Genomic DNA, 16,508 nt, shown 5'->3' with positions numbered 1-16,508 from the left:
ATCCGCCTGCCCTGGCGTGGGGTCCTCCACAGGCTGCAGGTGGATCTCTGCTCCTCTGTGGACCTCCATGGGCTGCAGGGGGAACAACCTGCTCCACCCCGGCCATCACCACAGGCTGCAGGGGAATCTTGGCCAGGAGCCGCATTACTCCTCCCCCTCCTTCTGAACTGACCTTGGCGTCTGCAGCCGTTCCTCTCACAAGAAAAATTCTTCACAGCAGGTTCAGGTTCAGGCCTCTCAGAATCTCTTCACATCATCCATCTCATCTCCTCTCCATTTCTTTGCAGCCGGGCCAAGTTGGGCCCAGTCGGCTGCCTGGCAAGAGGCCAGAGGGTGAGGCCTGCGAGGCCCACAAGGCTCTCGCTTCCCTCTCTCTGCTCTTGCTCGGCTTCTTCACATCTTCTCATCTCTTTTTCTTTTTCTGTTTTCCCCTTCTTAAATACATTATCGCAGAGGCGTTATCACGGGACATTCTGCTACCAATCGTCTCGGCCTTGGCCAACAGCGTGTCCACCCTGGGCCCGGCCGAGTCCACTGAACAAAGGGGAGCGACTTCTAGCAGTTTCCTACAGAAGCTACCACATTAGGCCCCCCCTCACTAACAAAACCAGAACATGAATATATATCAGCTGATGTGGAGTTATTTGTATATCTGAGACTTCTGAGTGGCTTATTCCTTGCACAATGTGTTACAGAAATTCTCTGTCTTACAAATGTTTGTTTTCAACTATCTCTGCAGCAGAGACACGAAAAACTTAAAATTGTGTAGCTCATGTTGGCAGAAAGAACAATTACAAGAACAAAAACATTCAACAATGTAAGATGAACAACTCTTGTGGCCCATGAAATGTTGGGAGTAATGACTTAGTTTAGGGAAAAGAGCATTCAAAAGGAAGCCTATAGAGGGTGGAAGTGGGGACAGGTAGCCTGGGAGGACTACAAAGAGGCTGCGCGAGTGGCCAGGGATAAGGTAAGGAAGGCCAAAGCCCTGGCAGAACTGAATCTGGCCAGGGATATAAAATGTAACAGGAAGAGCTTTTATAGGTACGTAGGGGCAAAAGAAAGTCCAGAGTAAATGTAGGCCCCCTCCAGAAGGGAACTGGTGTCCTGGTTACCCAGGACATGGAGAAGGCTGAGGTTCTCAATGACTTTTTTGCCTCAGTCTTCACCGACAAGAGTTCCTGTCCCACCGCCCAAGCTGTAGAAGGTGCAAGCAGGGACTGCGAGAATGAAGAACTGCCCATTGTACTCGAAGAGCAGGTTCGGGATCATCTGAGGAACCTGAAGGTGCACAAGTCCATGGGTCCTGATGAGATCCATCCGCGGGTCCTGAGGGAATTGGCGGATGAAGTTGCCAAGCCACTGGCCATCATATTTGAGAAATCGTGGCGGTCTGGTGAGGTCCCCGATGACTGGAAGAGGGGGAACATAACCCCAATTTTTAAAAAGGGGAATAAGGAAGACCCGGGCAACTACAGGCCGGTCAGCCTCACCTCTGTGCCTGGCAAGGTCATGGAGCAGATTCTCCTGGAAACCATGCTAAGGCACATGGAGAGCAAGGAGGTGGTTGGTGACAGCCAACATGGCTTCACCAAGGGCAGATCGTGCCTGACCAATTTGGTGGCCTTCTATGACGGGGTGACGGCATCGGTGGACAAGGGACGAGCAACTGACCTCATCTACCTGGACTTGTGCAAAGCTTTTGACACTGTCCCGCACGACATCCTTCTCTCTAAACTAGAGAGACATGGGTTTGATGGACGGACCACTTGGTGGATAAGGTGTTGGCTGGATGGCCGCACTCAGAGAGTAGTGGTTAATGGCTCGATGTCCATGTGGAGACCGGTCACAAGTGGCGTCCCTCAGGGGTCCATGCTGGTCCCGGCCCTGTTCAACATCTTTGTCGGCGACATGGACAGTGGGATAGAGTGCACCCTCAGCAAGTTCGCCGACGACACCAAGTTGTGTGGTGCCGTCGACACGCTGGAAGGGAGGGATGCCATCCAGAGGGACCTTGACAGGCTGGAGAGGTGGGCCTGTGCCAACCTGATGAAGTTCAACCAGGCCAAGTGCAAGGTCCTGCACCTGGGTCATGGCAATCCCAGGCACAAATACAGGCTGGGCGGGGAATGGATTGAGAGCAGCCCTGAGGAGAAGGACTTGGGAGTGCTGGTGGATGAGAAGCTTAACATGAGCAGGCAATGCGCCCTTGCGGCCCAGAAGGCCAACCGCATCCTGGGCTGCATCAAGAGGAGCGTGGCCAGCAGGTCGAGGGAGGTGATTCTGCCCCTCTACTCTGCCCTGGTGAGACCCCACCTGGAGTACTGTGTCCAGTTCTGGAGCCCCCAGCACAAGAAGGACATGGACCAGTTGGAGAAGGTCCAGAGGAGGGCCACGAAGATGATAAAAGCGCTGGAGCACCTCTCTTATGAGGACAGGCTGAGAGAGTTGAGGCTGTTCATCCTGGAGAAGAGGAGGCTCCGGGGAGACCTGATAGCGGTCTTCCAGTACCTCAAGGGGGCCTACAAGAAAGATGGGGATAGGCTGTTTAGTAGGGCCTGTTGCGATAGGACGAGAGGTAATGGTTTCAAAATAGAGGGGGGTAGATTTAGATTAGAAATTAGGAAAAAATTTTTTACAATGCGAGTTATAGAACACTGGAACAGGTTGCCCAGAGAGGTGGTGGATGCCCCATCTCTGGAAACGTTCAAGGCCAGGCTGGATGAGGCTCTGAGCAACCTGATCTAGTCGGGGATGTCCCTGCTCCTTGCAGGGGGGTTGGACTAGATGACCTTTGAAGGTCCCTTCCAACCCTAACCATTCTATGATTCTATGATTCTTAGATTCCTCTGGTTTGGTTTTACCAGTTCAACTGTTGACAAAAGGTTAAGTAAGGTGTAATCCATATTGAATGGTTAAGTAATGTTTCTCTCACACTCATTGATTCAGACTTGACATGGTTGCATGGCTACAATACATATCAACTCTTATTTAAAAATACTTAAACTAGAGCAGGACTAGAATTTGCTTACAATGTCCTTTCTAATTTATCCCTTTTTAGTTTAATTTAACTTTTGTTAAAAATTGCTTTAAATCAAATTGTTAATTTTTTTTTTATTCACGTGGCTTCTTTTAAACTGCTCTTTCAGTTATTTTTAGAACTTCTGTATATGTGTGTAAATGTTTTCATTATAGAAAAGAAACATTCTCTTAGAACTACTGTCAATTGTAATGTACCTATAGCACAATTTATTAGACAAAATATATTGTGGTAATTTTACTAAATATCTGAATTTCTTCTCTCCACATCTTGCCTCATCCATTTGACTGTGAGAAGTGACTATGAGTGATTATACTGTTTCTTATATCTTAGGATAATTTTAATTAAAGTTCTTAGAATGTACTTGAGTTAAACCTTTGTATGATCTAAAGGACTGAAGCTATTCTGATGACTTTTAGTGTTCAATTTGACATTATATGAAAACGTTCTTCCCTTGTCCTTCAGTTTTTTCTGTGGTTTTTGTCATTTAGTATGGAGAGCAGCTTATTGTAGTAGGTTGGTGAAAACAATTTAGTAACCTATTGCTTCAAGATGAGTGAGGATACTAAGGTCCGTTCTCAACATTTCCTTGAGCCAGTGGCTTTATTTCTTTAAAAGTACCCTGCTGTTGGTACTGAGCTGTGTTTGTATTTTCTGGTAGCCAACATTACTAGAAATTATATGAGTTAGAGTGGAAAAGATGCATAGGATGGCAGTAGCGATTTTTTTTTTTTTTTTTTTTTTTTTTTTTTTTTTTTTTTGTGCTCTGGACCATAGCTTTCTGAAAAAAATGCCATGTGGAAAACTTTTCCACTCTTAAAACATTGCATTCGGGCTTTCTTTATTGTCTAACTAATATATCCCTGCCTGCATATGAACGGATACTCAGAAAGTATTTTTCAGTGTTTATTTAATTTTCCTTTTGTGGCATTCTGACAGCTGGAAATGACTGGATTCTACTTCAGTTTTTAATTTTTTCAAATTATTTTTAGTCAGTTGACCATACTGTGAAGATCTTTAGGCCGTTGTGGTGAAAAATAGCTAAATTTTTTTTTTCTTTTTAGTTCTTGTTAAAACATTTTGTGATGACTTTCTTTCTGAAACTATTTTCCCCTTTTAGCATTTGAATCTTTTGAACAGTTTCAGTAAGCTTGACTTCTTTCCTTTGGATTTAAATTTTTTTTTGACAATTACTGGCTAGATTGAGGAGACCTAACTTAATACCTCTAGTTGAGGGAAGGAATGTGCTGAGTTTTCAGTTATCTGCTTTGCGTAGCTTACGGAAAGCTAGTAAGCTGCTGTCTCTTTCTTCTTAATAGTTGAGGTATTACGAAGGAAGCTTTGGGATGAGATATGAAGAGATAAATAGAAATGACCTTAAAGGTCATCGTAGGATGCAGGAGATGGAAGACCACAACTTAGATTTACTGTGGTAGGGTGAGGAGTATGGAGAACACAGGACACAAATCAACAGGGAGCTAGACTTCAGTATTTCTCCTCATGGAATGATTTTCCTAATATTAAGGCTTGGCTGTACAGATGCAAGTCAATTGCATTCTCTACCTACTTTTTGGCTCCTGCCTAAATCCTTTTTCAAGAAAATAAATAATAATTGGGGGAAAAAAAAAACCCACACCAAAAAATCTGTAATTATTTTAGTTTTTCTTTTATTTTTGTGCAACTAAATTTTGAGGAGTTCTAGCAAGGTTGGTTTTTTGGTTTTTGGGGTGGGTTTTTTTGTTTTTTTTGTTTTTTTGTTTTTTTAAAAAAAAAAAACTACATGATCCATTGACCTTAATAGCAAGACAAAGCTTGAGCAGTTTCTTCAAGTCCATTATTGTGTACAGGTACCCTGAGGATAATGAGTGTATACGCACAGGCAGCAGAATGAAACCAAAATCTGTAAACAGAATTAGGCTATATTTAAGGATACTGAAATTTGTGCCAAAGAAAGAGCACGTGAAATTTCATCTGCCAGTTATGTTGCTCTTAATGTTCTTTAATTTAGCAGACAAGATAGTTTGGTTGTAATTAAGCTTCTCTAATATTGTTGTTCCCTAAGGTTGTAGCATAAATCATTTCACTCTGTAGTTTCCTGCATTTTCACTGCCTCCATTTTTCCTGTATAATTCTTCCATAAACAGTCTCTGGAATACAGGAAAATTTCATGCTGTAAATTACTTCTTGTGTATGTAATATAATTTTGAATATATGCAATTTCATTTTTTTTTTCCCCTGAGTGTTTTATTCAGTTTTTCTGGTTTTCTTGGTGCTGTTTCTTTATTCTATGTATATATCCTTCCTGCTGTCGTAACAAATATTTTTTTCTCACAGAATAACTACCATGGCAATTTCTGTTGCTCCTCACTGCTTTTTCTATAGGTAGACCTGGCAACCAGGCTGAATTGCTCAACAGTTGCTACTGAAGGACAAGACACAATTGGGACACTGAAATGAAATAAATTATATTTAAACATAAGAAAAAGCCTTTTTGTTTTAATTCTGGCTGAACACTGGTTGAACACTGAATGGGTTGCCTGGAGAGGTGGTGGAGTCTTCTTCCTTGGAGATACTGAAGACTTGGCCTTCAGCAAAATGCTTGAATTGACTCTGCCCTGAGCCAAAGGGGTGTTTGACTGGATTATGGCCAAGGTCCCCTCCCACCTCAGCTTCTGTGAAGTAACCTGGTTTATCCTACTTCACTTCAAGATAGACGCAGTTTGTATTTTCTTTCTACAAAGTTATGCAAGTTGTAGTTATTCTCTCCTGGCCATCTTTTCACCATTTTCTCCCCAGTTTCAAAAGAAAACCCTAAGCAACCCTTAAATTGTTAGTCCATATTTTATGAGTCTTAAGAAAGGCACTTTCTAACTTGAATTTCAGATCTATTCAATTTACCCATTCAGCCTTTTCTCTAATAAAACAGGGTTGGGAAAAGATGTTTTCAAGACTTGTTGTGTAGAGGAGTAGTTTAATTTTCAAAAAAATCCTTTCAGGGTTCACAAGGAGAATGAGGTAGCATAAAACATTGCAGCTCTTAACTGCAAGAGTTTGCAGGTTATCTCTCCTCCCATGCACAACCTCCATTTTGCATCTGACTTTGTTTGAATGAATGACCTAGTGTAGATCTGAATTACCTACTTGTGGAAAAAAAACCCCAAGCAAATACGTAATCGAACAAACATATTGGTATAACATTCAACTAGCATTTTCAGTAAACCAAATGACATTTCTTGGAAAACTGTTAACCCACTGAGAAAGCAATGTCATAGGACAGAATGGAAGCAGTAGAAGAATTCAAAGCCCCAGTGCACTGAGGTAGAACAGAGGAAATTGGGAGCCCATTCCAAACTCTTTATTATTATTTTTTTTTTTTTTTGACTAATTGTTTTCTCAAAACATTATGTGGACTTTTAGTCTTTATACCCTTTCTTTCAGTCTTACCATTTGACTTAAACAGTACTCTCCACAACAACAGGACTTCAATTAATGTACTTCATGACCACAGAAGAGCATATGTAGAACTAGTCATATACTAGTTCAATTATCTTACTGATAAGTATTTGTATGATTGTTTGTGCTATGAGATCTGACCTTAATTATGTCTCTTGACCTTACACACAATGTGTTCCACCTAAAAGTAAATTAAGGGGTGTGGGAAAAAAAAAAATCTGCAGTATCATCTATTTTTGTCCTATGTGCACCTCTCCCCCCCCCCCCCCCCCCAAACGGAACAAAAAAATCCTCGTGGTGCAACAGAATAGTTTGAAATACAGCACCAATAGCTGAGATTATGTTAAGTTGAAATATTTAAATACTGAATAACAGAGAGGCAAGCTACCATGTTTTATATACAAATAAAGTATTTTTCTGTGTTCTAAAAGTTACAAATCAGGCATACATCCACTATAGCAATGTGCATTTTATTTTTTGTTGCTGACAGGTGGTAACTTCTCCGAATGTCCCAAGTTCTTGAGACTTTGCACTGTATCAGTTTATTATTAAAAAAAAAAAAAAGTCTGTACAGCGCAGTAAGGCCCTTTTATGTTTGCCCACACTATATATAAGCATAACATTTAATCACATGGTAGAGAAAATGCATTTAGGCATTCCTTCTCTTTTAGGAACAGAACTTGGTGCTAGAGTTGTGCAGGTTATCATGCATCTTGTGCTAGTAACCAGTACCTTTCCCCTTCCAGCGTTGCGTCAGCTCACCACCAGTCAGTGCAAGAGGAGGTAGCGGCATGTTTCTTGCTCTGCCATCTGCTGGCTTAGGAACCTTCTCTCATTCATCATTCCTGTAATGTAATACTTTGTACTACCTCATATAAATATAGCTTGTCACCATCTTAAAAGTAAAACAACTCTGTGGAATGAGGGTTATTTTTCTCTTTCTTTTTTCAGCTTCTGAAATTCGTGGAGAGATTTTCACAGCCACCATTGTATTAGCGAGTTAGCTAAGGTAACATTTAAAAAAAACCCAAAACATTGTAGGCTATAGTATGGAGTAGTGCATATGTGCACATTGCATGAAGAATAGTGAAAAGAAATTTATTTCTAAGTACTGATTCTTTTACATAAATTTTCCATACGTCTCTCATGATTCTATTTTTTCCCCATTTTTATCCTTGTCTATTCCACAAAACATTTCAGACTTAAAGCAGCTGAATTAAAGATAGCACATTCTAAGGATCAGTTCTCCCTCAGGTATATACGAATATAAAGTACTGCAAATATTTGCTGGTATTAAACCTTCAAACATTTCCTCTGCATGTCTGATTTCCTGGAAGAATTTTAATGAAATTTGGTGAAAAAGACACATTTGCAATTAACTTTGTTTGCCTTATTTTTTTTAAAATGTGAATTGTGGTTAAGCCACAAATGTATGTCTTAAAAATAGGAGGCTCTGTTATTATATACAGGATTTTATATTTAAATTAAGTGGGTTTTGTTTATGGGGGCTTTTATTAAATTCAAAAATTAGAATAAACCTTTCTCATTTACTGAAGTTTTTATTCCTCCTCCCTAGCACCTCCATCTTCTTTTTTATCACTTTATTAAATTTTAAGTATTGTCAAATTTAAATTATGTATCTGGGAAACTTAGCTAGCTTTATTCACTCTTTAATAAAAACAGAGCTGGGAAGTTTCTTCTGTGTTGTGTTCATCTTATTTTTTGAAAGACTGGATACTTGAATGTGTTACTTGAATTTACTGATGCCGTTGTTTAAAAATGTTTAAGTAAATATTTTGTTTGGTATGCCCTCTCTTTCTGAAAATGTTGCCAAAATTTATCTTTGGGATTATTAATGCCATCGATGTAACAGAATACCTCTGTAATGGTGACTGTCTTGTTACGTGCTCTGCTGTGACTTCAGTATTAAAGCCTTGTCATCTCCTCTTCTCTGCCATTCATCCAGTACGTGCAGCTCTGGTTTGAAAATTGCGACTTCTGTTCCTTTTGTATTGTTTGATTCTTGAACCACTTCTTTATGAGTATTTAAAAGTGATTTTTAACACTGAAGAACTACTCTCTTTTCCTATCCTTTTGAGTGATTCAGATGGAGTTGTATGTATGGTGTCTGTTTCAGTTTTCTTCAAAATATTAACTTGCTTAACCACCATTATGTTTTATCTGTTTAACCCTTGAAAGGCTCCAAAGAATATTGACAGTGATACTGCGTTTGTAGTTCTTCTTGTTCTTTTGTCTGGTTGGAAAAGGTACTCTAAGAAATCACACTTGTTTCGTAGTCTGGGAAAAAAAAAAAAGTACGGAGTTCCAAAACACAAACAAAATCCCCAAAAAGATATTTTGAAGCCTAAGTTCTTTTTAAGTAACCACACAAAACAAAAAAGAGTCTCCATGGTATGAAGTTGTCTTTTTTCCCATCTTCCTGTACAGTTTGTACTATTCACAGAACTGAATTTATCTACTGTTTATATGATTGTTTTATACAGAATGTAACAGTGCTTCACAGCTTCCATGTTTTCATTTTTTTTAGGAAGAACAGAATCGAGGCAAGCCCAACTGGGAACACCTGAATGAAGATTTACATGTACTTATCACTGTGGAGGATGCTCAGAACAGAGCAGAAATAAAACTGAAGAGGGCTGTTGAAGAAGTAAAAAAGTTACTGATACCTGCAGTAAGTATTTGTATGCGAGTCTTTGATTTCCATTTCCAGAAGTTATTGCTGAAATACAATTAATACTGCAGCAGTAAGGGAGTCCTGCAAAGTGGCATCCTAAAATGAAGTTTAGATATTATTTTGTAATACTCTAATGATCTTTAAAATGTCTCATCCCAGATCAAATTATCACTCAGAGCGAAATAATGTTTTTTAAGATGGGGTTTTTTTTTGCCTTTTTAAGGTATAGATGCAGGAAATTCTTACCACCTTTAAAAGGCAATGCTGAACTGTTACAAACACTAACTTTCTTACGTGGTTTCAGTATAAGAATGCTTCACTTTAAGGCTGAGGAAATATGATATGTTTCACTTCGAGATGATTCTGATACTTTAAGAAAAGAAGGCATGTTTTCTTAGATCACACCATTAATCACCCTCTAAAAAGAACAAAACCCTTCAGGAACACAGCATCAAACAACTTTTCTGTCAATATACTGGAGAAAAATAAACATAGTGAAACTGGAAAATGGATGGTCTTTTTCATTTCCTGATAATATAAACTGCCTTCTGCCCAGCCAGAGGACTTAAAGCTTTTTGCAGGGACCAGAATTACTCTGTGAGAGCCCTTCTCTTAGATCTCCTCTATATGCTCACTCGAAGCAAGGTGACTCGGCGTGGCTGTATAGTGCATCCCATGCCATTAACTTGCATTAAGTGCTGATTTTTTACTACCACTTTTGTGCCATTATAAAATGATTAAAATAAATTATATTTTTTTCAGTGGATGAAAAATTTTCCATTTTACAAGGAAAAATTGATATTATCTTGTGAAAGAAAGTAGTAGGTGGTATTAAAATGACTTAGTGATTTTGGGTGCTTAGTGAATGCTAATAGATGCTGGCTGTGAGGAAACTTGTGGTGACACATGTTGTATAAGCACATTTATTCACAACATGTTTTTAAAAGTTACCAAAAGTCAAGAGAGAGACTTAATTTTTGAATTAACAAAATATGGTGGAATATTAAGCAGGAAATATGAAAAAAAAATGTAATTTAGACTTCTTCACATTGCATACTATCAATGTCTGAAAGCAGAAGATAACTAGATAAAGTAGATCTTCAGAATTTATTCCTTTACTGAAGAGATCTTGAGCACATTAGGATTGACTTTGTAGTCAGGATCAGAAATAGTAGTAAGAAAAAGACTTTTTATATGGGCAAAACTTTGAAACCCTTCTCTAGCTCCCATGCAGCAAACAGTTTAATAAACCACACAACTCAAAACTTTCGTGTGATACAGAATTAATTTTGTCAAATGTCTGTTGATTTTTCTACCTCCTTTTTATTGCTAAATAGTATAACTAAAGGGTCATGTTCAAGATTACCTGATAGGTCACACAGCACCAGTATGTCTGAAGTACTAACGTGTATACTCGGTATGTTTGTGTTATGCCTGGTTTCTGGAGCTGGTGGATGGGTGTTTTGAACCTCCAAAAAAAACATTACTAGATTTTCATAGGAATAGTAACAGCCAGCTCTTTTGTCTTGAAAATATCTGCCTCATTTAGTAACTTAATCAATTGGGGGAGCTCTGTAATCCTGATTACAGCTTTTTTTTTTATTTTTTCCCTTTAGAAAAAAAGCAACAACACAGGGCTAACTATTGTCCAAATATAGCATCAGTTGAAAATCACTTTGTCACTTCATTTAATTAATGTCTTTGTATATTATGTGTAGGCATGAGAGATTTTGGCAGTGCTTACCACCTGCACAATAGTTGAAGATCTGTTGGCTCTCATTTTGTAAATTACGCCTCATTGAAACAAGCATGTGTAGTACACAGTAATAAATTAGTATAGAGGTGAACTTTTTTTTGCACTACCTATTGCATCTGTTCAATTTACATAGCCATTTTTGATAGTAATTGTGGTTTCAGGCAGTTCGGGGGTTGCAAAATTCTATTTTAGGATTAAAAAGTATGAATTGAAAACTTCTGTGAAGGACCCCATAAGCCTTTAAATAATCAGAGTAAGCATGAGAAGAAAAAGAAATCCCAGCTAATTATAATAAGTTGGGGGAAATTGTGGATGTTTTTAGATTTCAAAGGTGCTCTAAAACGTATGAATGGAAAATTGGAAATTCCCGCTTACATCATAGAATACCTGCAACTACTACTGTTTTCTAAATAAATGTCAGAGGTTTAAAATTGATAAAAATATATTAATGTATTTGTTTTAGCCAACTTCAATAAAATTTGAGATTATGTAGGAGATAAGAGTCACTCTCATGGCAATGCTTTGGTTTTCTGAGATACATTTCAGAAAAGCAAGCTAGTGTTAGAGATGGGAGTGAGTTACTAATTTATTGGAATACTCAGTTATTTTTACACTCAAGATATTAAAAAGCCTAATTACATTTCATAGCAACAGTGCACAAATAGGTACATTTCTAAAATGGATTTCCATTTGAAGGTACTAGAGTGAACAGAGATTATTTAAGTAGTAAAGTCTGTTTCTTCTCATCTTTATGACTCTGAATCACTAGTGATTTTTTTCCTTGTGGATGTGAATTATTTATTTCCCTTTCCACTTGCTCTTGGATTTTTACCAAAATGGTGGTACAGTGGTGGTATAGTCAAACATCTTTAGAAATAAAAAGGACAACTTGAGGCAGACTGACTGAACAAGCCATTTTTCCTTCCTAAGGAGAAATGCAAAAACATCTTTTTTAAAAAAAAACATTGTTATTTTGTATTTAGTTTACATTTCTTTGGTATGAAACTTTTTTTTTGTTATACTTCAAGTTCTGTCAGACTAATTATTTTCCTTTTCCCGTAGTTCGGTGAGATACTGGTCATTATCTGAACCTGCAAGATCATATGGTACTGCTTCTTTCATGTTTTTCTCCGAAGAAAAACAGGAAGAATAAAGCAATCTGCAGGCTTTTGGGATCACATGGAGCTGTACTGTCCTTATGCCTTTTTCTAAAGTGAATCGTACAGGTTATTGATCTCTCCTCATTGTGAAAGCTTTGAGAGTTTGTTCTCCACAAGAGTTCAGTAAGGATGGGTGGCTCTCTTGCAAAGGAAAGACAAAAGATACTCCGGATTGTGCACTGCAGAACGTAACAAGAAATGCAGAGCCTGTGTTAAGGGGACATACGTAATAATTAAGTGTAGTATACTGAGTTACAGTGTCAGTTAAGGGTTTGGAATTGTTCTTTGTGGTCCTGGGCAGTAGGGCTGAATTCCTCTGCTAGAAATTTCTGAAGCTTCTACATCTTCTAAGAAGTGCTGAATAAAATCTGCTAGCTGAATGTGTTTTCTAGATTCTCCTTTCATTATAGAGATGTCCAGGTCTCTTTAATTACTAATTTGCCTTTATACTAACTTCTTACATAGGATGGGGCACATACAACAGAATTGAAACTTCAGGCAAATACTTTTTACCACATTTTCCTTTGACTCCACAGACTTCCTTTCTGAGGAAAAGATCATATTTCTAGCTGCTTCATAACTAATTTGGTCTGGAATCAAGTGTTTTTCAGATTCTTTGTATAGCTCTTCCTGCGTTGAGGCAGCTGTAGTTCTACTTGATTGCTGCCTCCATCTTGTCTGAAGACAGCTGCAACATAGTATTAGTCAGTGATGCTCCCTGCCAAACTGTTTACTTCATTTGCCACTACAAGAATGGAATCTTAAGATTGTGATGGGTAGGAAAAAATGTTTCAGTAGAACTTTATTTTGTTTGGTTAGAATGTTTGGTTCTTGTCTGTAATAGTGATTTTAGACTTTTCAGTATTGAATATCTTTAAATTTATCTGTATGGTATGAGGGAAGTATCGTTATTTAAGAAAAAAATAATTGAGCTTAATTAAAATAAATACCATAGCAATATGGATTTCATAATGTCAAAATCCTTAGAGTAGATAAATGGCAGTGATTTTTTTTTTTTTGAGGTAATTCAAACACAAATAAAACGGTGCTATATAAGAGATAAGGTAATTATTCCTTAATGTGGAATAACATTAATTATGACTGAAATTAGATGGGAGTCAACAACCAACCAATTTAATAATGGTCATTTTTGTGTATTTTGTAGCAGCTTTATGCATTGGACAACAGTTACTATCAGTCTTTGTTAGGGTTCCCAAGCATTTAAACCTGTTTAGTAATGGATATTCTAGTGTTGTATTTGAGGAATTAAAAAATGGAATAAGGAAAGGATGCAAAATAAAATAAAGATATTACTAGAACACAGTTTCCACATTAAAATGATCTATAGCATAGATTCATAGAGAGTCCAAATTACCAAAACTTAGTAAGCCATTTAATAATAGAGGAATGTTTGGAAAATAAGCTGAAATTGGAAATAAATTTTGCCAGTCTTCAGTTAAAAAAAAAAAAAAAAAAAAAAAAACCACCACAAAAAAAAAACCCCACCAAAAACAAAACCCAAAAAACTTCACCCAAAAAACCAAAACCAACGCCTCCCCCCCGACTGTAGTCTGCTTCCAGCAAGCTGTTCGGAAGGCTGAATAAGCATGAATTAGTGAAACTGTGAAATAAAGGAAGTAAAGCATACACTCTCACCTCTAAACATTTTCATAAACAACACTGAGAAAATAGCTATGCTTAACAAATAATAGAGTAGTAAAAATCAGAATGAGAACTGTGGAAATACCTGAAAAATTGCCCAAGAGGCTGAAGCAGTTGCTGAAAGTGATTGATTGAATCTTCTTGAGTTAAGGTTTTACTATTGGGTGAATTCACTTGGCCTGAGGGGCTAGTAAGGTTAAGTGCAAGGCACAGCTAGAAAAGTAAAGGTAGGAGCAGTGAACAGAATGCTTAAAGGTGTGTGAACCAGGACAGTACAATAATAAATTCTGTCTATTTTCAGGGGAAAATAAGTAGCGTAACACTGTAAAGATCTTCCATTTGACTTTACTTGTAGTGCAGTAAAAGCAGCTTAACCACGTTGCTGTGGATCAGATCATGGAGAAATGGGGAAAACCTGTGCTGATGATGGCTGTCTTCAGTATCAGCTGTGACAAAAAAAAATGGGACTGGGAAAAACCTTAAGAATTTTTTTTTTTAAATGTCAAAAGATTAAAACAGATAACACACATTGTTTTTAAAACAAGGGATTGTTATATTCTGTATAGTAGAAAGCAGAGGAATTAAGAATAAAGTAAATAGTAGAAGGCAATCTGAGGAAATAGGATTTGATTTTCACCTTGAAGATAATGTTAGCCATTTTGCTATGAAGAAAAACTGTTGAAGAAAAGAATCAAGTAACAAACTGTTCACTGTAAGTGTCATGCATGGACCATGATAATCTTTGTTCAGTGTCTTGAAACATAGTATGCCAACAAAAATGTCAGCAAAACTTTGTATAAATATGAAATACAGGCAGCTACAACAAACCTATGTGACCTATACGTTAAACAAAAATATTTGTTAAATGGGGTACAATATCTTCTTCAGTATCTGTTGCTTTAAATTGTGAAGAGATGTTAGAAAAACACAGTACAAGCATTTTGTGCTTACTCTGAATGGCTTGCTTTGCTGAAGAAGTGAGCCTTTTCCGTGGTAGTTCAGCTACCATGCAAGGATTTTACTCACAGACTTTCTTCTTCTGAATGCTTGCTGTACTCCTTATCAAAACAGCAGCAGAAAATTATGTTCTAGTGTTTCATCTGGTTTAGTGTGTTGTATACTGCATGATTTTTATAAATTGGAACATTCTTTATAGTGATGCTTGGTATGTAAGTACTCACTGTAGCCCTCCTATTTAGTTGCTGTTACTAGAGAAGTCATTTTGATGGTATTTCTATTCTTAGTCGCTCCTATATACAGAGGAGAGTGTAATGAAGGGGCAATAGTATTTACAGAATGCTTTATTTTTCAGTTGGATAAGTTAAAAGCGTTTCTTTCCCAAAGACTATCTTCAGCAAGTGTGATGAGATGGGACTTCTTTATTAATTAAAGTAAATTTCTAATACCTTCCTTGTAAGCATAGTTGTAAAGTTCCATTGTGGTTTATTTTTAACTTCTCGTAATAAACTGAACAATGTCTTCATTTTTAGCCTGAGAACTTTGTGTGCTGCAGGTTTGGTAGCAAAAACCTGATACAGTAGAAATAATTTTAAGAATTTTTAATTGTGCTTTAGCTTTAGTAAAAAAAAAAAATGTAGTTGTGCTGTACATAATTTGTTGCCCTGTACTTAAGATTAGCAAAAGCTTGTTATTTGAAAGATATTAAGAGAAAATTTCATTTGTTTTAGCCATCGAAAAAGCCACAATAAATTCTGCATGCAAGTTTGACTTCCCTGAATAGCTCTTTCTAATTCATTCCTGCATGGTGTGCTGGTTTTACATTTTTACTTTAACAAGTGAGAATATAGTGCTGCCTTCTATAGTCTCTCTGTTGAAATGTTGGTCATACTGTGCAATCCATTCTTTGCTACTTGTTCAATTAAAGTTCTGAAATGACTAAGTGATACAGTAGCAGGAAAAGGACACTGCTGTCCTTGAAAGCTTTGTAGGAAGTTCCTCCATTACATCTGTTTTGTCAGTTCAGATGCAAGTCTCTCACAGTGCACGTCATGTAAATGATCAGAAGGGAAGCTCTGCAGATAGGGTAGTGAAGCAGCCAGTCTTCTTGGGAGTGACTGCTAGATAATACGTGGTAAACTTTTTGATGTGGAGGAGAGGTGATAGGGTGTTATTTTTAGTAGCGTGAAGCAGACTTACTATTTCCATGACAGTATGAACCAAGGGCTGCTGCAGTCTTGCCATTCCTTCATGATTTGCTGTTCCTGCTTCCTGTTTTGCATCAGAAAGTACTGGCCTTCATCTGACCGTGTAGTGAGTCCTTTTGGTGGAGAGCTTACCCTTGGATTAGCTGCTTTGCTATGGAATCGGTTTTATTTTAGCACTGAGAGAAGTGACGGAACAAGAACATGCAGACAGGAGAAAAGGGGATTGCAGCAGACCACCCTGTAATAAACTTATGTAGAACTGCGAGTGTGTTCATCTGCAGATAGGATAATAATCAGAAACTTAGTGTGGCAGAATATGACAGTGGAAGACAAAAGAAGAAAGCTTACTAGTATGTAGGTTTTCCTCTTCTGTTTTCCACTTTCCAGTATGTCTAGTACTGGTAACTTCAGTAGCTCATTCACAAGTTGAATGAACAATTTGTTATGTTGAGTAGTCCTTAAGGAAATTTTGGTATGCATTTTAATGGTCGTCTTCTGCTGAGAGTTTTTACTGTAATGCAAGTCTGAATTTTAAAAGCTCTTACACCAGTTCACATAGGAGTGTTTATATATTGTA

The 16,508-nt window shown here is 37.7% G+C and overlaps 1 protein-coding gene across 7 annotated transcripts in view; it reads left to right on the top strand.

The window, feature by feature from the left end:
• The window catches only part of QKI (QKI, KH domain containing RNA binding), a 165,498-nt gene that overhangs the window by 100,010 nt on the left and 48,980 nt on the right, over window positions 1-16,508 (top strand). For all 7 annotated transcript variants that reach the window (XM_086743745.1, XM_086743747.1, XM_086743744.1 and 4 more), the window contains one exon: window positions 9,042-9,185. In XM_086743745.1, coding sequence (XP_086599871.1) covers window positions 9,042-9,185 — 144 coding nt within the window. The remainder of the gene's footprint in view (window positions 1-9,041; window positions 9,186-16,508) is intronic.

This window comes from Chlamydotis macqueenii, chromosome 3 (assembly GCF_036417535.1).
Source record: "Chlamydotis macqueenii isolate bChlMac1 chromosome 3, bChlMac1.mat, whole genome shotgun sequence".
NCBI lineage: Eukaryota > Metazoa > Chordata > Aves > Otidiformes > Otididae > Chlamydotis > Chlamydotis macqueenii.
This window is presented reverse-complemented; position numbering and strand designations above follow the sequence as displayed.